The sequence below is a fragment of the Zasmidium cellare genome, assembly GCF_010093935.1.
Source record: "Zasmidium cellare ATCC 36951 unplaced genomic scaffold M409scaffold_2, whole genome shotgun sequence".
NCBI classification, from domain to species: Eukaryota; Fungi; Ascomycota; class Dothideomycetes; order Mycosphaerellales; family Mycosphaerellaceae; genus Zasmidium; species Zasmidium cellare.
In genome coordinates this window covers 1,338,551-1,357,483 of record NW_022986946.1, presented here as the reverse complement: position 1 = coordinate 1,357,483, position 18,933 = coordinate 1,338,551, and the positions used below count along the sequence as shown (strand labels likewise).

The 18,933-nt window shown below is 54.7% G+C and overlaps 11 protein-coding genes across 11 annotated transcripts; 6 read left to right on the top strand and 5 right to left on the bottom strand.

Annotated features, from left to right (window-relative positions):
* Positions 1 to 278: 278 nt before the first annotated feature.
* On the top strand, positions 279 to 1,792 carry M409DRAFT_49629 (uncharacterized protein; the record flags this gene model as incomplete). Its single annotated transcript, XM_033811292.1, has 2 exons — positions 279 to 330; positions 381 to 1,792. 2 exons carry the CDS (start codon positions 279 to 281, stop codon positions 1,790 to 1,792), a joined length of 1,464 nt encoding a protein of 487 aa, XP_033674035.1.
* A 433-nt stretch (positions 1,793 to 2,225) lies between these two features.
* M409DRAFT_17091 (uncharacterized protein) lies at positions 2,226 to 3,098 on the top strand (the record flags this gene model as incomplete). Its single annotated transcript, XM_033803906.1, has 1 exon — positions 2,226 to 3,098. One exon carries the CDS (start codon positions 2,226 to 2,228, stop codon positions 3,096 to 3,098), a length of 873 nt encoding a protein of 290 aa, XP_033674034.1.
* A 230-nt stretch (positions 3,099 to 3,328) lies between these two features.
* Positions 3,329 to 5,570, bottom strand: M409DRAFT_49628 (uncharacterized protein; the record flags this gene model as incomplete). The annotated part of the gene is made up of 6 exons (XM_033811291.1): positions 3,329 to 4,522; positions 4,577 to 5,024; positions 5,078 to 5,215; positions 5,264 to 5,404; positions 5,459 to 5,495; positions 5,552 to 5,570. The coding sequence occupies 6 exons, from the start codon at positions 5,568 to 5,570 to the stop codon at positions 3,329 to 3,331; spliced, it is 1,977 nt and encodes a 658-aa protein (XP_033674033.1).
* A 349-nt stretch (positions 5,571 to 5,919) lies between these two features.
* M409DRAFT_62739 (uncharacterized protein) lies at positions 5,920 to 7,641 on the bottom strand (the record flags this gene model as incomplete). Its single annotated transcript, XM_033815297.1, has 1 exon — positions 5,920 to 7,641. One exon carries the CDS (start codon positions 7,639 to 7,641, stop codon positions 5,920 to 5,922), a length of 1,722 nt encoding a protein of 573 aa, XP_033674032.1.
* A 346-nt stretch (positions 7,642 to 7,987) lies between these two features.
* Positions 7,988 to 9,256, bottom strand: M409DRAFT_17088 (uncharacterized protein; the record flags this gene model as incomplete). The annotated part of the gene is made up of 2 exons (XM_033803905.1): positions 7,988 to 8,590; positions 8,648 to 9,256. 2 exons carry the CDS (start codon positions 9,254 to 9,256, stop codon positions 7,988 to 7,990), a joined length of 1,212 nt encoding a protein of 403 aa, XP_033674031.1.
* Positions 9,257 to 9,618: 362 nt separating this feature from the next.
* M409DRAFT_49625 (uncharacterized protein) lies at positions 9,619 to 10,153 on the top strand (the record flags this gene model as incomplete). The annotated part of the gene is made up of 2 exons (XM_033811290.1): positions 9,619 to 9,646; positions 9,687 to 10,153. The coding sequence occupies 2 exons, from the start codon at positions 9,619 to 9,621 to the stop codon at positions 10,151 to 10,153; spliced, it is 495 nt and encodes a 164-aa protein (XP_033674030.1).
* Positions 10,154 to 10,529: 376 nt separating this feature from the next.
* Positions 10,530 to 11,364, top strand: M409DRAFT_17087 (uncharacterized protein; the record flags this gene model as incomplete). Its single annotated transcript, XM_033803904.1, has 4 exons — positions 10,530 to 10,664; positions 10,718 to 10,874; positions 10,906 to 11,186; positions 11,245 to 11,364. The coding sequence occupies 4 exons, from the start codon at positions 10,530 to 10,532 to the stop codon at positions 11,362 to 11,364; spliced, it is 693 nt and encodes a 230-aa protein (XP_033674029.1).
* A 591-nt stretch (positions 11,365 to 11,955) lies between these two features.
* On the top strand, positions 11,956 to 12,228 carry M409DRAFT_17086 (uncharacterized protein; the record flags this gene model as incomplete). Its single annotated transcript, XM_033803903.1, has 2 exons — positions 11,956 to 12,120; positions 12,142 to 12,228. The coding sequence occupies 2 exons, from the start codon at positions 11,956 to 11,958 to the stop codon at positions 12,226 to 12,228; spliced, it is 252 nt and encodes an 83-aa protein (XP_033674028.1).
* Positions 12,229 to 12,264: 36 nt separating this feature from the next.
* On the bottom strand, positions 12,265 to 13,926 carry M409DRAFT_17085 (uncharacterized protein; the record flags this gene model as incomplete). The annotated part of the gene is made up of 3 exons (XM_033803902.1): positions 12,265 to 12,906; positions 13,052 to 13,348; positions 13,426 to 13,926. The coding sequence occupies 3 exons, from the start codon at positions 13,924 to 13,926 to the stop codon at positions 12,265 to 12,267; spliced, it is 1,440 nt and encodes a 479-aa protein (XP_033674027.1).
* Positions 13,927 to 14,313: 387 nt separating this feature from the next.
* On the top strand, positions 14,314 to 16,046 carry M409DRAFT_62737 (uncharacterized protein; the record flags this gene model as incomplete). Its single annotated transcript, XM_033815296.1, has 2 exons — positions 14,314 to 14,601; positions 14,658 to 16,046. The coding sequence occupies 2 exons, from the start codon at positions 14,314 to 14,316 to the stop codon at positions 16,044 to 16,046; spliced, it is 1,677 nt and encodes a 558-aa protein (XP_033674026.1).
* A 426-nt stretch (positions 16,047 to 16,472) lies between these two features.
* M409DRAFT_17083 (uncharacterized protein) lies at positions 16,473 to 18,894 on the bottom strand (the record flags this gene model as incomplete). The annotated part of the gene is made up of 3 exons (XM_033803901.1): positions 16,473 to 17,672; positions 17,725 to 18,495; positions 18,556 to 18,894. The coding sequence occupies 3 exons, from the start codon at positions 18,892 to 18,894 to the stop codon at positions 16,473 to 16,475; spliced, it is 2,310 nt and encodes a 769-aa protein (XP_033674025.1).
* Between the last annotated feature and the right edge of the window lie 39 nt (positions 18,895 to 18,933).

Sequence of the window (18,933 nt, the reverse complement as noted above, 5' to 3'; positions counted from 1 at the left end):
CTCGGCACGCAGCTCAGCAACCCGAAAGTCTAACGGCGATAGGCGCCGATAAGGCGAGGCGAGCTATGTCACTCACGAGCTCGCATCACATGCATCTGATCCACGTTGAGCATTCCACGTTGCTGAAGTGTTCTTGTTAATCAATATTTGGAAGACCAACGACCACATGACATGAACTCGTGAAAGAAGCGGGCATGTCTGAGTCCCACCCATCCTTCTCCACGTCTCCTCCATAGACGACGTATGCCTGGCTAGAGCTCACTCTTGCGACTATCAACATGGCTGTAGACCCGATGGCTGTGGCTCCTGGCCACTCGCTGGGCTTCATCAGTGAGTCTTGAATAGACGAGGCTGTGGAATCATGTTCTGATCATAGACAGCACTCGGCGCTTCGTTGCAATCCGTCCTCACTACGATCAAGCAAGACAAGGCCCAGTTCCCCGCCATCGACCTGGCCATATCCTCCGCGACCCCTTTGACCACGCCCGTAATAGTCACCCTTCCTCACAACGGTATTCGCCTGCGATTTGATGCCACCGACCAGAGGCTACGTCTCATCGAGCTGCTCGACTTCACCAAGACCAGACTCACCTACAAAGGAAGCGAACTTGTAAAGAAGCAGGAAGATGGCTCGTCGGCTACATTCAAGCGTATATATCAGCTGTTCGGGGCTTCATATCCAGGCGAATATCTTGCTCCCAAGACTGGTCGTACGGGTACATACGTCTTATCGTGGCCAGGCATCGCCTTCAACTTTCCCCTCCAGCATTCAGCTTGGGCTCCAGACAAGGATCATGTCTCCCTTCTCGGCTCTCAGGCAGCATCTGCAGCTACTCAAATGGCTGTCTTCGAAGGCAACAGTTGGCCAGAAACAAGAAGTACTCTTTTCGTAAAGACACCGTCCGGTCCACGTCAGCCTGCAATCTCCAGCCAGCCGCGCGACGTACTCCCGCCAGAGATCGAGCTTGCGTCTGTACAAGGTGCCGGCAAGGTTACATTCATTCGACGTTCACCTGCCGCACCATTCGACATCATATTGAACCAGACCACCGCACAGGACTTGATCACCGAGCTGGGACCGCCAGACGCCACTCATCAACGAGACCAGCAAGTTTTCCAGGATGATACGACTCATCCACGACCAAGGACTAACTCTAGATCTCTCTCAAACGGGAGGCCCCACCCTACACCGCCGTCCAGCTATTCCTCAACTGGGACAGACACTTTCGATACAGACTTTGACTCGGGAGATGCTGAAGATGAAATGGCGGAGAGGATTGGAAGGGAAACGTTCTGGTGCTATTTTGGCCATGGTGTGGACATATTACTTGGCCCTCCCAGCGACCAGGCATCTATGGAGGACACCGGTGCCAACCCTACACCACTTTCGTCCAGTCCACATCTGGTCGTGCTGAAAATCGTCCTACATGGCAACATACCTGGTAGCTATGCGTTCAACCGACACCGTCGTCTACGGTGGACTATCGAGCTTCGCGATGCCAGCTCTGTTCTGAGCTCTGAACACCCCTTCGACGACATCAAACCTGACCTGATGCAAGCCTTCCACAACGTTTGGCCAGAATCGGAGATGGGACGAGGGAAGGTCGTCAACAGAACTTGGGGTGCAGATCCGAGCGACAGCAGTTTCTTCTTGCCTGACGAGGAGCAGGATCTAGTGGAAACAGGCAGCAGCAGCGAGCAGTGGCTCGGTAACACCAAGCTGTATTCGTTCCCTGGATTGACGTTCGAAGTGTTGACGAACGGGGCCATCAGTGCACTTACGGTGTCTTGAAGCTGGGGCAAGACTTTTCAAGGGCAGCTTTGGATATGCTGGCGAGATTGGAGGACACTCGTAGCCTACAGCAGATTACGCAACTCCGCCAGAGTTAGGACTACGACGACACACGACGACATGAATGCAACGATGCTGGCCTAAGCTCCATCTGTCACGTGTCTCCCCGCCTGCCAGATGATGATACAGCTAGACCCACTCTTTCACGAGCAGCGCTAACGGAGCAAGAGCATCAGCAGTTACCTCTTTTGACCTACAATCGCTGTCCACCCGACACATTAAGCCCCGTGCTCTCAGCCTCATTAAATCCGAAAGCATCGACGACGTAACTATCGAAACCTGAACATTGGGAAAAAACACTACAGTCCGCCATTGGAAGCGAATAGTGTGTAGCGTATTCATACCTCAGCACAACCCAGCCTACCTTCTCGAGATGAAAGTTGCCAAATGTGGCCTGGCCTACGAAGCGACTGGGTCAGAAAAGAACGACTTCGGCCTCGTTCTGATCCATGGCTGGGGATGCCGCCATTCAGATTACGACCTTGTTCTCCAACAATTGCAGCCCGAGAAAGACGTCGACTATCGAATCGTCGCCATGGACCTCCCTGGCCACGGGGAGACGCCATCGCAAGTACTTCCACAGCCATCCATGACCGGTTTCGCAGAAGTCGTCCTCCAACTCTGTCAGGGACTGGGCTTGAAAAAGGTCGTGCTGGCCGGCCACAGCATGGGCGTCCGCATCTCTCTCGAAGCCTTCCGCCTATCCCTCGACAACACCCCCTCTACCCCATCCATCCAAGGAATCATCTTAATCGACGGCAGCAACTACACCCTCCGCCCGTCCCTCTTCGCCTTCGACAAAGGCGACGCACGCAGCACGGCCCTAACAGAACCCCAAAAAGCCGCAATGAGAACCGCAGCGTTCAATGACATGTTCTCCCCTCTGACGCCCCAGTCCTTCCGCGACTCCACTTTAGCGCACATCGCGGACATGGATAAGGATCACAGCCAAGCCGTGCGGGCGGCGATGATTTCTTATGACCGCGAGCGGATGACGGAGACGGTGGAGTTGTTGGGGAAGGAAGGCGAGCCTCCTGTGTTGAATATTCAGAGTTCGGATATTGGGGCTGAAAATCAGAGGATTCCGATGAGGGAGGGTCAGGTCTCGAGGTGGATGGCATTCTTGGGGGAGAGGGTGCCGAGGGCGAGGCAGGTGGTTGTTGAGGGAAGTGGGCATTTTCCGCATGTGGACCGGCCTGAAGTGATCGCGAGGTTGGTGACTGAGTTCATGAGGGAGGTGAGATGATGAAGGAGGCAAGGGGAGAGGTTCAGTGATTTGAAACATTGGTATTGAGCAAACGTAGTGTGGCTAGCAATAGTGATAGTGGTAGTAGCACTTCAGTGCCGGGTATCTCTGAGCAAACGCACCCCTCCTTCTCCCTCCGTACATGTCGAAGCAAAGCCAGCGAATAAGTATGTGTCTCCACCCTTCCAAGATATAGCGTCGAGAAGTCGATGTCGAAAAAAAAGAACGAATCATGCAGCCACAACCCGCATGTTGATGGGTCCGAAATGCTCTTCTTGAGCAACTCGGATCAACCCCTTCGTCCCAAGAGCAAGGACGTGCAGCAGAGCCTGCGCAGCGACGATCTGGCTATTGGTCTCCGGGGGCAGAATCGTCTCAAAGTCCACAGTCCCCTCGAGAGTCTCGTCTTCCTCGTCGCGAGCAGCTGCGTCCGCTCGCGCGATATCTGCATCGTCGATGGCAGTCTGCAGGAATGTGAGAAAGTTGGCACTCTCCGCCCCCAGAGCAGCCCGCTGCCATTGCGTCTGCGCGGCAGTCTGTGTGTCGACTTGTGCAGCCGGACCGAAGAGTTCGAATTCCTCCTCGCCGGTGAGACCGCCGCCCATGCCGATGTCCGAGCCACCGCCGAACTGGATGCCGTCGGTGTCGATGTCCGGAACAAGGGGACCACGACCGACGAGAGGCGATGCGGAGGTTAGACGGCTGCCGCGACGGCTGATGAGGTTGAATTGCGGGCCTCCGCCGAAGGAGGCTGAGGTTACGTGGGCGTCGGTGGGTTGGCGCGAGCCTGCGCTTTGGTTCCAGGGGAAGAGGCTGGAGAGGTGGCGGTCGTCGAGGGGCGTGGGTGCTTCTCGGCCTTGCTCGATGGTGTCGTCGTTGATTATGGGCATGTCTTCGTCGTCGTACTGGAGGCCGCCGGTGTCTTCTTGGCCGCGGGCGAGCTCATCTGTAGACGACTCGCCGCGAGATCGCTTGCGAGATGCTGGTGGTCCCTCATCTTGACGTGTACGCTTCTTTCCAGGGTTGAGGATGTCGACGCCTGTGAATGCTTCGAGTAGCTGCACGCTAGAGAGCAGGTCAAGAGGACCACGCATGCCTTGACCGAGCAAGGAGCCGGCACCCATGAACCAGTACTCGGCGTTCTTCTTTGCCAGAGCCGCCATTTTGGTGGCTTGCTTGGCTCGAGACTGCTCGCGCATGTTCGTGAGGTAATTCGCGCTCCATCTGTTCAGGTCGCTGTTGTGAAGCGTGGTGGTACGATCCAGCTCAAGTGCCTTTGGTTCGCGCTTCTTTCGCTGTTGCGCCGGTGCTGCAGACTCCTCGGTAGGTGTCGCGCGCTGTTGACCGGGACCAGTACCTTCTCCGAACACGTAGTCGTCCTGAAAGGGTACAAATCCGTTGTCGTCAACCTGAGGTTGATATGGCTAGTGCTCATCAGTCTATGGCACAAGCAAGAAGTGGATTGGAAGACAACAAACCATAGCTACGTCCTCTTGTAGGATGCCTCCTAGACCTCCGGACATAATTGGAGATGTGCGATCAATCCTGCCAGATGGTGCCCGAGCTTCTTGATCTGGAGCATCACTCATTCCCACGTTTCCTTCTGGGTCGATAATGAGGCCAAGATCATCGTCGTCAAGGGGTTGTGCTAGCTCTTCCATTCGCCCAGCTCTGCTGGATCCTCCTTGCCCGCCGAAGAGGTCGACACCATCCATCGATTGTCCAAATGCTGGGCTGTTCGAGGGTATCATGAGGCCACCGATGCTTTGTTGAGAGCCGAATGTGAGCTGCGAGTTGTGTGGCGATAGTACAGACTGGGTCTCCTCTTCCATCATGAAGTTGGAGTTGAGGTTGTCGAGGTCCATGGGTAGGAGATCAAGGTCGGGTAGGAAGTTTGGGTCGTCTTGTAAGTTGAGCTGCGCCGCGCTATATGATCATCAGCATTAGAATGAGACCCATCTTGAGAAACGTATGCTCACGTTGCCTTGTGCACGCCCTCTGGCTCCAGAGCGGCCTTATGCATCATCCTAGTGAGGGTGCGCATGTTGTTGCGTGCAGCTTCCGCATCGTGCAGGACGTAGCCACACTGTTGCGCGTATACTCGTGTGACACCGTACCTATCTGCTGTCAGCTATGGCGATCTTCGATTTGAGCAGGATACGTACAGGAGGGAGCTCTGGAGGCGCAAGGCCATGGGAGCATGGGGCGCGACGATGGTCTCGCAGGCTTTACCCACGTCGACGTCGAGGATCGCTTTGCGCGACACCTTCTTGAGAGTGGACTTGGAGCCGAGAGTGGCCACAAGCCTGTGCCGAGTCGTCAGCGGGTTTCACGCCCAGTGGAACGCGGTTGAAACATACCATACAGTTGCCACGCCATACTTGCGCGAGGTTAGGACTGCAGCAGATGTCAGTGAGCGCGTTTGAGCCCGCGTTTGCGTTGGGAGAACGTACCCTCGTGTGAGTAGAACATGACGGGATGAAAGGTGCTCAATTAGGTGGGAAGCATGTGAAGAATGGCGGGAGGGAGTGAAGATGAAGGCAGCGCTGTAGGTAAGAAGGGTGAGAGTGCAGGTGAGGTGAAGTGAAGTGAAGCTTAGAATGTGAAACCAAGCGAGTGGAGCCAGGACCAAAGCTTGGCTTTCACGTGCATAACGTCGGGCACAGTTTAGGCAGGAGCACTTACAATTCAATCATGCATTCAGAATTTCTATCTCAGCTGCTCCATGCCACGAAACGCTTCTTCGCAGAGGCTCACCACGTAAGCAGAATTTGGTGACCAGGACGACGCTCGTCCACGTTCGACTACTCCCACCAGACGGCTACTTGGTCTCCTCCAGGTTTGGTAGTTCAACAGCCCGGTAGAGCAGGATGAGTGCGCTGTGGGTCTCTCCTCCGCCAGCTAACGTCTCGATCTTTTCACTCTCCACCTCCTGAACCTTGTCATCGTTGAACCACCACCATTTGCCATCCTCCGTCTTGCCAGGCGCAGCCGCCTTCTTCACATAAGCTGTGTAATGACCGGAGTCTGCAGACGAGCCCTGGTGGGTAACAACACCACGAAGCTCATACAGACCGGTCTGGTTGGCGCCATCGTCTTTAGCAAGGTCAGGGTGAACCAAGGAAAGCAATTCTTTCTTCGAGGCGGCAATGGCAGCAGCACGCTCAGCTTCGATCTCTTCGTCAGTCTTGAACTTCTCCTCCGTACCTCCCATCTCAACGTCCTTGCTGGCACCTGCTGTCTTCTCGGCTTCTTTCTCCTTCTTCTTTTGGAGAGGCTCATCGGCTCGAACGCTGCCCTCGTCCTTGGAGGCTTCCTCTGCTTCTTTTTGCATCCGCTTCTGGCGCTTCTTGGCACGCTCAACATCTTCTTCCTCCTTGCGCACCTCACGCACCTTGTCGCGGACGGGGATAAGCTTCTTCCGCAGTTCGTCGGTGCAGAACTCAGTCACATCGATCTCGTGCTGGAAGGTGACTTTTCGCAGAATCTTGGCCTTCTTTCCAGTGTCTTTACGCCAGAAGAAGCGGACAAGGTGGATTGGAAGGTACTTTGGCAGTCGTGAGATTCGAGAGACGCGGGTGTACATGGCGGTCCGGCCAAGGGTTGGGGAGTTCTTCTCAATCTTCTCGTTCAGGGCAATGCTGATGCCCTCTCGGAGATGGTTGGTTTCGGCCTGGATGTTGCACTTGAGGTCGTTGAAGCTTTCACTGTTAATGACAGGCTCTTCCTCGGGTGCGTCGTCACAAGTCGTCTTCAGCTCAAACTTGCCGCCCATGTACTTGTCTATCCAGCTCTTGAAGCCTGCAGCAGCGTCATCGCCCTCTTTGAGCTTGAGCGACTCGCTCAAAGTATGAATGAGGTTTGTCCAGACCTCCTCAGCGTCTTGCTGTGCATAACCATGTCCGCTCTTTGCGCGCTCAGCGAATTGAGGAAATTTCTGCCGTAGTGTCGTCAAGAACATGAGAGGTGGGAAACCTGTCTGAGTCTCTCCCATCTGCCTGTACAGATCCCTCAGAGCAGACGTGAGGTCGTCGCCTCCACCAAGACCTCCAATACCATGCTGTGCGAGCTGCTCAGGCGTGAAGAGCGATGACGATGAGCCTGCGGCTGGCGCACTTGCACCAGGTCTATACGATTTCAGCTCTTCCACCAGCTCAGGAACGGCTCGCAGAGTCTGGAGTGTAGCGTTTGCGTAGCACGTGTTGCCCATGTTCTGAAGACCCGCAGGTGTTGCACCGACTTGCTGCGCCAGTTCTGCCTCTGTCATGTCCTCTGCAAACTTCATCTTCTCTTTCGGCACTTCAGACACAACGTTCGCTGACGGTGTGCCCACGAGCGTGATGGTCGTGCCCGACTTCAGTCCCAACGTGGAGAGTGGGGTGTCATCTTTGACGATCTTCTTCGCAAGCACCTTCTGATTTTCAGGTTCGACGTTCGTGAGGGAGTAGAGTTGCATCTTGAGCTCCTCTCCAGTCGAGTCGGTGTCGACATCGAGATCGTACGTGGTGCCTTGATGCTTGCATTTGATCGATACAGGCGCCATGTTGTCGGTGTTGGAGCAGCTGATGGAAGCTGCGATTTGTCCAACAATATACCGATGTGTTCGCTGTATTGCTTCCCGTCGGAGAAGAGGGGCAAACGGGGTGTACGTGGCGAAGTGGTGATGAGTTGTGCGGTTGCTAAGAAACACATCGAAGAAGGATGACATAAACAGTGCTGCATTGATGCCTGAGGCTCTAAAACGCCCCTGGCATGTGAAGGAGCCAGGATATGAACCACGATTAATGGTGTCACTAATCGTGGAAATTGCAACTTTAGGACGAGTCCTTGTAATCCGTGTTCGACCACATGGCCGCCCAGTTAGTTTTCGAGATAATCTATCTATCTTTTCATTTCTTCAACGCCTTCTCGGGCTGCTTCTCATAGGCCTTGCACCACTTATCCCACTCTCTCGCTCCCTTCGTCATTACACTCTTGAGATCATCCTTCACCTCGGTGATCTCCCATTGCTCGTCCTCCCAATTCCTCTCCGCACCACCTTTGCTGGACGGAAACCAACCTATAGCTTCGAGGGCCTCCGTCTCGCTGGGCGCTGTCACATAGCTTGGGAACAGCTTGTCGTCTTTCTCGTGGCACCTGGTTGCAAGGTACTTTTCCAAAACCGCCAGTCGGGATGACGGCGTGAAGTTCAAGTGGAGTTTGTCCTCGTCGTGGTTCGTGTCAGAGGTAGATGATAGGCGCTTGGTCACGCTTCGACTCGTCTTTGCACCCCGAATGCTCGAGTATAGCCAGACGGCGTCGATCTCGAGCAGACCTCCGAAGGGCCAAATCAGCGTTGCAAGAACGTCGATGGCGAAAGAGACGGGGAGGAGACCCGTGGCGATGATCGAGTCTCGCTGGGCCTTTGATTTTGATCGAAGCATCGTGTTGACGAATTCTTCGCGGATCTGATCTGGATTCTGCGGCAGCGAAGCAGGATAAATAAGGAGCATCTGGAAAAGGGAGTCAGTCTAATCGCACATACTCAGCCACCGTCGCAGCAATCTTACCTCTTCCAACTTCACGGTCTTGTTCGTCTGCTCGCCCTCATGGTGGCCGTCATCAGCGTGCGCATCGTCCTCCTGGTTGCCACCGATACGGTTCAGGAATTCCAAATTGGATGTCTTGGTCTGGCTCATGCCCCAGTTAATCCCCTTGGTCACCTTGCCTTTGACACCTTTCCATGACATCGTCTTGACATTCTGAGTCTTCGCCTCGCGAAGCTCTTGCTCCCATTTCCGTTGTACCTTGTGAATCTTCCCCTCTTTCTCGCCTTCTTTGGGCTTCCAGTCGCTGCGGATCGGCGGAGGCGGTGGTGTGTAGATCAAATATCTAGTAGGAATTTGATCTGCCGGCACGTTGTGTAGCTTGGGTTTAGGGAAAGGTACCAGGTAGCCTATCAACTTCTTCGGATCTCGGGTGAAGTGAATCGGGGATGATACGTCTTCTTGCTCCAGACTCAGGCGAACGTGGTCTGCGGGTGGTTCGAATTGTTGAGTGCCCATGGGTTGACCAGCGTAGTCTTGGGGGTTGTACGGCGGTGGGTCGACATGCTGGGGACGTGGTGGCAGAGCAGGATGCTCTGTTGGTGGTGGTGGGATTTTTTGTTCTCCGTTCATGTTGATAGCTGAATGCAGTGGATGTAGAGTTGGAGGGCTTGGTTGGTGTAGGAGTTGAAGAGAAGAGAGGAGGTGGAATCTTTAATACCTTACCACGTGCACACCTACCTGATACTGCCCTCGAGTATGTACGTATGCTTTCCTGCTTTGGCGGATCCAGCGTGTTCAAGCAACGTCATACGTCCACCCAGCAGCCCCAGCAACGACGTGTACCTGCATTTGCGCTGTAGCTCGGATGAGCCGCCGGAATGACCATCACCAATATCTCTTCGGCTGTCTGGCGAGCAGACCTATGAAGGCACCCGAAATACCCTTGTCCAGAGCGGCTGAGCAGCAACGCTTACTGCTAGATCGCAAGAAAGATGGATGCCTTGCCCATGCCTTGGGGCTGTGAGTCGGCGGCAGCTATGCCACACGACAGTGTAAAAAGCGAGAGAGGCGTCTGGTCAAAATGAGGACGATGGTGTGAGGTGGACGAGGAGGAGGAGGAGGAGGAGGAGGAGGATGTGGTCAACCTGGAACATTGGCACTTGCTTGGCGCGTCTTGGTGGTGATCCTCCGGAAGGCTTGCGTTTTCCTCATGCATCTCCATCCTCGTCCACTTCCAACTCTGCCAGCATCGCGAGAGACACGTCCCGGCTGCATACACGAGACGAAGAGCTGAAGCAATCTGGCAGTATCAACCTTGTCGAAGTTCAACAAAGCCATGTACAGAGAACAGCCAAGCACGTCCTCTATTCTCCTAAGCAACATGCCTTCGAAGAACACACTGGTGGATTCGTTGCCATGGACTGTCTCTATTTCCACGAGAAAGACGAAATCTTGACCACCTCAGGCGAAGTCGTCACCAAGCACCACCATGGCAAAACTAACAATGCTTCGACCGCTTCAACATAGCCCCCACCGAATATCAATGAAGGCCCCAGTTTGAGTTTCAACAGCCATGTATTCTTCGAGGTCATTTGTACAGCTACTGACAGGTCCGAGACGACCTCGCGCCTTATGTTTGAAGCGTCCCTCAGCCGAGAGAAGCTCCTTCTTGGGCCCTCAGATATATTGGGTCTGGGAGACGCGCCATCGTCTCGTACTATGCGGTTCAGAATGCTTGAAGTATCTGCATTGCAGGACGTTTCGAGTCCATTGAGATGATAGTATGTGAGGCCAGTATTGGTTCAGTCTTCTTTTATTTGTCTTTCGCGTTCTCAGTCCTTTTCCAGAAACAAGATCTGCTCTCACCGCAAAAGACTGAATGCGTTGATTGCATTACTCCAAGATGTTACGAAACACACTATCAATCCAAATACTGGCCTTGCTCTTCACAACGGCCCTGGCTCTCCCACAAGGTACCGGAACGCCTCTTGCACCAAGCAATACATCGACTCTAGGAGCAGCAACGAGTTCCGAGCCCGTAAGTCATTCCAATCATCACCTGGAACTAGAACGAAAACCTCACCTCTCCAGACCATCGTCTCCGATCCAACCCTCCCAGGCCACACCATCTACCGCCCCTTCGACATGACCAACTACAACACCCTCCCCGTCATCGTCTGGGGCAACGGCGCCTGCTCCGCCGACTCCGACACCCACCGCACCTTCCATCGCCGCCTGGGGAAACATCGTCCTCGTCTCCGGCGAACCAGGCGCCTCAGGCAGCACAGCCCCGGAAATGATGACCGAGTTGATCGACTGGGCTCAGGGGAACGCGGGCAGAGGCGAATATGTCAAGATGAACGCCAGCAAGATCGCCGCGGCGGGGATGAGCTGTGGTGGTCTTGAGGCTTATGAGCAGGCTCAAGACGAGCGGGTGAGCGCTATTGGGACTTTTAACTCTGGGCAGTTCACGGAACAGGGGACGCAAGAGGTTGTGTCGAAGGTGATGAAGCCCATCTTTTTCTTCCTTGGTGGGCCGTCTGATATTGCTTATGAGAATGTAAGGGACAACGACATTGCAGGTGGGCTTGAATCGACAGCGCTAACATGCATTACAGGGTATGCGCGACTTCGATGCCGTTCCGGAAGGCGTCCCTACCTGGGTGGGAAACGTCGACACAGGTCACTTGGGCACTTACTCAGAGCCAAAGGGAGGCGTGTACGGTGCTGCTGCATAACATTTCTTTCGCTGGGTTCTGCAAGATGATCACTCCGCTGCTGAGTACTTCACAGGAGGCGGTGCAGAAGCCGATGGCTGGGAGACGGAAACTCGTAGCCTTGACGGCATCTCAGCTTGAGCCGATGTGAGCAGACTGCAGACAGGCAGACGATATTTGGTGTATAGTTCCGTCAACGAGGACAAGATCCAAAACATGTTCTATGGGCATGATAGTATCGCGTTTTAAGCGATATGAGGAGGGTAGAATTAGAGCAGTTCATGTAAGAACCGGAGCTTCCACGGACTTTACTTTGGAGGCCAATTGCTTGCCCGTCGTTGGCCGAGCTAATGTAAGTGTTGCCGCCTATCTCCTCGGCCCTTCGTCGTTTCATCCTTTATTTTCTTTGGCGGTTCACATGCCCGCAGCGAAACGATTTCTAGACTACTTCGCGTGCCGCCGAGTGCACGGACACTGCTGAAGCTATAGCGTCGACATCTGAACAACGTAAGTGAATGAATATACCTCGTACTATCAATTCCATCCACCACTTTCTCACATCCTCACCAGTCAACCCAACCCAAAACCAAAAAACAAAAATAAAAAACAAAAATGTCCACCACCCCGGACATCGAAGACGCCCTCGTCACCTTCACCCTCTCCCGCAAAACCGTCCGCTGGCACGCCACCTCCAACCTCTCCATCCTCGAGCTCGCCGAGCAAGCCGGCCTGAAACCAGACTACGGCTGCCGCAGCGCCATGTGCGGGACGTGCGAGGTGAGAATTCTGAAAGGACAGGTGTATGGCCCGGAGGGGGATGGGCCGCAGGGGATTTTTATTTGTCGGAGTAAGCCGGCGACGAGGGAGGTGGAGATTGAGTTGTGATTGATGAGGGATGTGGGATGGGTTTGGTGGGTTGATTTAGGTTAGTAAAGGGCAATCGAAACAGCCGTTGCCTTTGACGACGTTCATCTCCTGCACGCCCGTGGGTTTCGTCTTGAACGTCCAACCTGCTGCTTTGTTCGAAAGGATCTCCACACCTTCTTTCCCTCTGCGCCAGAGGCATGTCCCAAGGACTCCTAGCTCGCTCACGACGGGGCCTCGATAAATCCTATCTCCAGTATTGAGAAGCCCTTGTATGTCTTGAGGTGGCTCAATCATCCGCATGATGGTATAACCGCCCGATACCTCCCGATCGAGCAACTCTAGAAATTGCGGCACGGCTTCATCAAAGATGTTGTGGCCTCCGCCCTCCAGGTTGGGTTTCACGACGTACCTGGCGCCGTCGGTCGGGGCCATGGCTTCTTGTCGGAGTCGTTGGCTGGCTTCGGATCCGTCGAGGGGTTGCATTGGCATGAACGTCCCTCGAACTCCAGAGGCGTCGTCGAGGGGTAGGTATCGTTCTACGACGCCTTGTTTGGCAAGGGCGGCTTGCATTATTTTGAGGGTCATTAGGTGGGTTAGGACGTCGGGACACTTGATTGCACGGGATTGCTCGAGATGTAGGCGGATGCGTATGCCGTCTTCTTCGTATTCGGCGTACTCGTAGCCTGCTCGGTAATACTGTGAATACATCAGCTTGATCGCGTAGGTCGTGATGATTTCTTTGAAAACGCTTGATCGATTTACAAGGTTGACTCAACGAGAGAATGACAATGCGTCGAGAAATTGGGAGATGCTTAAAGGGAGCAGTTACTGTGTCACTTACTACTACGCTGACTTCGAAGTGCTCTCCGTCAAAAGAATGACTGAACAGCAACGTGCCATCTCGATCGAGTGTCGTACTACTGAGTACATCATACCAGTCGCAACGATAGCAAGGGATGCCTTTGTGCACTAATCCGTATTCAATCGGCCTTTCATCGGCTATATTGAAGTTCATCCCTTGAACGATCATGAGCACGCAGACCTTATGCGATGTCGCCTGCTCGTAGTGCTCATGAGCAAGAGCGAGAGACTCCACTAGTGAGGACGTATTGTTACTTTCTAGCAAAGTACCGTTGTGCTAGGCGATCGTCAGCAACAATGTCAACAGCTTCCACAAATAGCAACTAGTAAGAGATATGGATACTGAGAACATACCTTGATTCCAAGAGCGTTCTGTACATGACGATGCATTTTGGCCGCCCGCTCAGCATGGCAAGCGCCAGCTACCGAAAAAGTGTTCATTTCGACCTGTTTGAGGCTCATGGAGTCCTTCTGAACCATGTAATCGGATCGAAAGATACCACAGACAATAGGCTGAGCTTGACCACGCTTTCTCGTGTCCTGGACAATCTTCCATAGAACACGCACGAATTCGTCGTATTGTAGCAATGGGCGAAGGACACTTTCTAACCATTGGTGATCGTTGGAGGCCCGGACGTACAGTTCATTGAATGATTGCTGCAGCGCGAGAGCATCATCGAACAGACGTCCAGGGAATGCAGTCGGTAACAGACTGACACTGACCGGCCTACATGGAACACTCGGATTCCCATGCTCCTGAAGCCTGACCAGCTTGAGAAGGGAGCCGTGTGTGATTTGGTAGTCATGGATCTCGGACACAAGCCGGTCGACCTGGTCGTCCTTGAGGTCTGCCATGTCGAGTGACTGTTCTATTGCATCCAGTCCTTCCGTATCGTTCTCGTCGCCAATGGTATTCGGCAAAATGAGCGACTTCGTGGGGTGGTTATTCCCGGCTGTTGGAAGAGACAAGGTCGATGTGAGCGAGATCGCTCATCTGCCCGAGCGCGGCCCCAGCTTCTGCAGGGACCAGCGTCGAATCAGAGCGATTCCTTGACCCTCGGCCATTGGAAAACAGCTGCAGCGTGCGGGTTGCTGTGTTGATGTAGGCTTGTCCCAGCTGCCAGCCATACCACATTTTCTTCGCTGCTGGTCAAGGAGCTGAAGAAAAGTGTTGAACTAGCTGCTCCTCCTTATCATCCTCTCCCTCCACATATACCACCACCACCCACACAACCCGCAGCAATGTCATCTCTTGCTGCTCGAAGCCTCCTCCGAACCACGTCCAGAAGCCTAAGCCGCAGCAGCAGCAGCAGCAGCAGCAAAGCTCCACTCTGCACCTCTACAAAACTCGTCCAGCAATCCCTCAGACCGCACCGATCTCCCCTCTCCCAGTTGCAATCTGCAAGAGCTTTCTCCACCACCATGGCTCCTCACAGTGCTGCCCCCGCGGGGCCAAAGCCAGAGTATGATCCCGAGATCAAGGACATGGCAGACTACATCCACAACTACAAGATCAACTCCGATCTCGCTGTAAGAAAGAACACATTTTTCTTGGTAACACATCATGTACTGATAGCCGTGACAAGGTCGACACTGCTCGATTCGTCTTCCTCGACACCCTGGGCTGCGGTCTCGAAGCCCTCAAGTTCCAAACCTGCACCAAGCTCCTCGGCCCAGTCGTCCCAGGCACCGTCGTTCCCAACGGTACCCGCGTGCCAGGTACTCCCTACGTCCTCGATCCAGTCAATGGTGCTTTCAACATTGGTGCCATCATCAGATGGCTCGACTTCAACGACTGCTGGCTGGCGGCTGAGTGGGGTCACCCATCGGACAACCTGGGAGCCATTCTCGCTGTGGCAGACTGGATGAACAGGACAAACAAGGCAGGAGGCGAGAAGATCAACAATGGCAAGACCTTCACCATTCTCGATGTGCTCCACGGCATGATCAAGGCACACGAAATCCAGGGTTGCTTGGCTCTGGAGAACAGCTTCAACAAGGTCGGTCTGGACCACGTCGTGAACGTCAAGGTTGCCTCCGCCGCTGTCGTCTCCCAAATGCTCGGCTTGAACGAGGAGCAGACCCGTGCCGTCATCTCCCAGGCCTGGGTCGACGGCCAGAGCATGAGAACCTACCGCCACACTCCCAACACCATGTCCCGCAAGTCCTGGGCTGCCGGTGACGCTTGCCAGCGTGCCGTAGACATGGCCCTCAAGGTCATGAAAGGCGAGGGTGGCCTACCAACCGTCCTCTCTACCCCAGTCTGGGGCTTCTACGACGTCAACTTCAACGGCCAAAAATTCAAATTCCAGCGCCCATACGGCTCGTACGTGATGGAGAACGTGCTCTTCAAGGTCTCCTACCCGGCCGAATTCCACTCGCAAACCGCCGTCGAGGCCTCGGAGCGCATCTACCACAAGCTGAAGAAGATGGGCAAATCCGCCGAGGACATCGAGTCCATCACCAACCGCACCCACGAAGCCTGCATCCGCATCATCGACAAGCAGTTCAAGCCCATGGACAACTACGCCGACCGCGACCACTGCGTGCAGTACATGTGCTCCGTCATGCTCGTCTACGGCCGCCTGACCGCCGACGACTACACCGACGGCGGCGAGGCCGCCACAAGCCCACTCGTCGAATCCCTCCGCCAACGCATCGCCTGCAGGGAAGACCCCGCCTTCACCACCGACTACCACGACCCCGAGAAGCGCACCATCTCCAACGCCCTGACCGTCACGCTCAAGGACGGCACCGTGTTGGACGAAGAGGTCGTCGAGGCGCCATTGGGCCACCGACTCCGGAGAGAAGAGGCGAAGCCCGAGATCATGGCCAAGTACTTGCGACACATCTCGCCGCATTTCCCCAAGGAGCATGTGCAGAAGCTGGTGGATTTGGGCAATAACCCGGCCGAGCTGTACAAGACCCCCGTGGATGAGTACATGGATTTGTATGTCAAGGCTAAGATTTTGTAGATGTTTGTGTTTATTGTGTGGGGGAGCGGGATACAGGCCTGCGATGAATTGAAAGTTTTTGGATCATATCAATCTTTCACGTCTGCACTTTCACCTGTTAGTAGCCAATTCGTGGAGAAGTGAAAGTGAAAGTTGAAAATCTTCCGCACAAAAGTCAACGCATTGGGGTATCACGAATGTCGCTCATCAAAAATCCTCATCTCACCGGCCTGTCCAAATGACGCAGACCGTACCGTAAAATCCCTCAAACAAATCTCTCTCACATCTCCTGGCATAAATGAGTGCCCGCCAGCCCGTTTATAGCGCGAGTCGATGCTTATAGGTTGCAAAACGACCGCGAGGCTCTTTCCTTTCCACCCCATCTCCCATAAGCGACAGCGTGACACCCCCCTTTCCCTTCATATCTCCCCCTCAGGCAGCGATCAATCAATACGGACGGTGATTGGGCGGTTCCATGCTAAAGGGCATCTGCTTGGGTTTCGGCTTGGGAATCGAAGCCAGCAGCGCCTTCACGTCCAACGGCTCATCGTCATCGTTGGACTTGAATGGTTGCACGAACCGTTTGCCCTCAATCACCTCCTTGAGATCAGCGTACCTGTAGCGCGGCTTGGGCGCTTCCTCCGTGTCGTTGCTCGAATTCTTGGCCGAGCTCATACGACGGTCGACTCCAGTGTTGGGCAGCATCAGAAGCTGGGGATGAGCACTGCGGTGACTCTGTCCCGTGCTGCCCTGGAGTGACGCTGGCTTGTTTTTCTCAGCCAGTCTTTCGATGCAATCATCGGAGTCGAAGTCGATCAGGCCGAGTGCTTTCTCGCCCTCCTCCGATTCATGCAGAGCCCACATGGTGAGGGCTTCTTTGTATGCTTTGCGAACCCCTTCTGATGGGTCGCGCGACAACCATTGACTGCCTTCCCAAACTCCGAGTGGTACCCTATTACGATTGATAACCACTGATCCCGCGGAGAATTGTTGTGAGGATTTGGCAACGTCAATGATGTCCTTGATGATTTCGAGCGCGAGTTGTCGCCCGGCCTCCGTGTTGAATGTGGTGGTACGAACCTGAATGTTGGTGTGTGCCTTCGGTTCCGTCTGTGGCCGACCCGCTGATGATGCGAGGTCGTTACTTGACACCTTCCCATCCGCCTGGCCCTCCGCTTTGGTAGCTGGGCGGCTCTCTTCGGATGAGGTTTTGCTTGCGTTGACCGTCGTCGCAGTCGCCTGGACTCGCAATATTATGAACGAGATCATGTCCGTAACCTGATTCGCATAGTACACGTGTCGGGCTAGGTTGGCGATGCAGTCCTTGAGGTATGTTATCAACTCTTCAGCTGCGTGCTTTTGCGACGACGAGGTGGTAGTGCGCTTGAAATCTGTGTTGTATGTCGTAACACGGTGGAGTTCGATATTTTGCGCAGGACGAGCCCCGGCGAGGGCTGTAAGTCGAATGGTTTGGTTGATCAACGCGAGCAAGATGTCGATGGCCGACAGACCGATGAGGTTGAGGTCGGAGCGGAGGACGCTCTGAATGACCTTGGCGTAGATGAAGGCGACCCGGAAGTTGTGTGTCTTCTCGAGTGGGTGCCTGACGAGGGTTTCGGACGCCGTGACCAGGAGTATGAATCGGTCCTGCGAGGATGTTAGTATGTGAACAACAATGCAAGATTCAGTCCATGCTCACATGCACCGGCGTCCAGGTGGTGATGAGACGGAAAAGTGTGGCTGCCCATTGCTCAAGACTTGTAATCTTCCCAACAGCAATGTAGCGCTGTTCTTCGTCGGCCAGATACCGCATGTATGCAATGGCCCCTCCTCTGGCCTGCGCGCGGTTCTGAGACTGAAAGATCGTCTTGAGACAATCGAGGGCGAGTATGCCGACTTCCTCCTCCTCGAGACGATCCGCATCTTGTGCTGTGCCCTCTGCCACGCGAGGGTCTGTCTCGACCTCGTCTTGTAGTCCGGAGAATGAGCGGACAATGACGGTGGCAGTGCTTGAGCGGCGCAGATTTGGTGCGCGCTGGGTATCGCCCTCGCTCTTGTTGAAGAGGGTGATGAGGTGTTTGAGGTAGTCTTGTGGCTCTTCGTCACGGTTCAAGTCCCTGCGGAGATTGCTCAGGACTGCGGCGAAGGCTGCATCGTACTCGCGGTTCCACTGGTGATCGAGCTCGGTGGTCGCGAAGATGCTCTTGATGGCAGCGACTCCGGCTTTGCGCATACGAGTAGCGTCGTGTTGTTCGACAATGGTGGTGAGCTTGCCCAGCTTTTTGGCGTTGTTCTTGGCCAGGGAGCCGTAGAGGCGCACTACTTCCTCGTACAGAGCGCGGTAGCCGGAGTCGGCGGCGAGATGGGCCACGTCTTGGTGACGGCAGAAGACATCCCACGTGTTGGTGGAGGCCTCAATGAGACTGATGTCGTTCGTGTTGGCCACGATCTCGCGGAGAATGCTCAGCACCTAGGCATTACGTCAGCGTCAAGACGCGGCCAGCGTGGCTTCAGCGCGAGCGAGTCTTACCGATGGTGCGATGAGCGCAAAGTTGCTCCTGGCACGACCAATGCCCTTGTGCTCGATCATCGACGTCAGGATCTGGAGCGTGACCAGGACGCGGGCGGACTGCCAGCGCCACACGTCGTGCGCCGTCTTCTGCTCGAGAAAGGTGCCGACTTTGGGCAGCTTGTTGGGGCGCGTCGAGCCATAGTAGAGCAGATACGACAGCTCGGAGCTGTTGGGATTGAGGTCGGCGGTGGAGTTCTTGGGCAAGCGCGGGTAGCACTTGAGGACCAGCAGCTGGTGCTTTGGGCGCGCCTTCTGGCGGACGCTGTCGAGATGACCCGGCAGGTGGGTGGTAGGCATTCTGATGAGCTGCTTCTAGCAGCCGGTCATAGCCTTCGC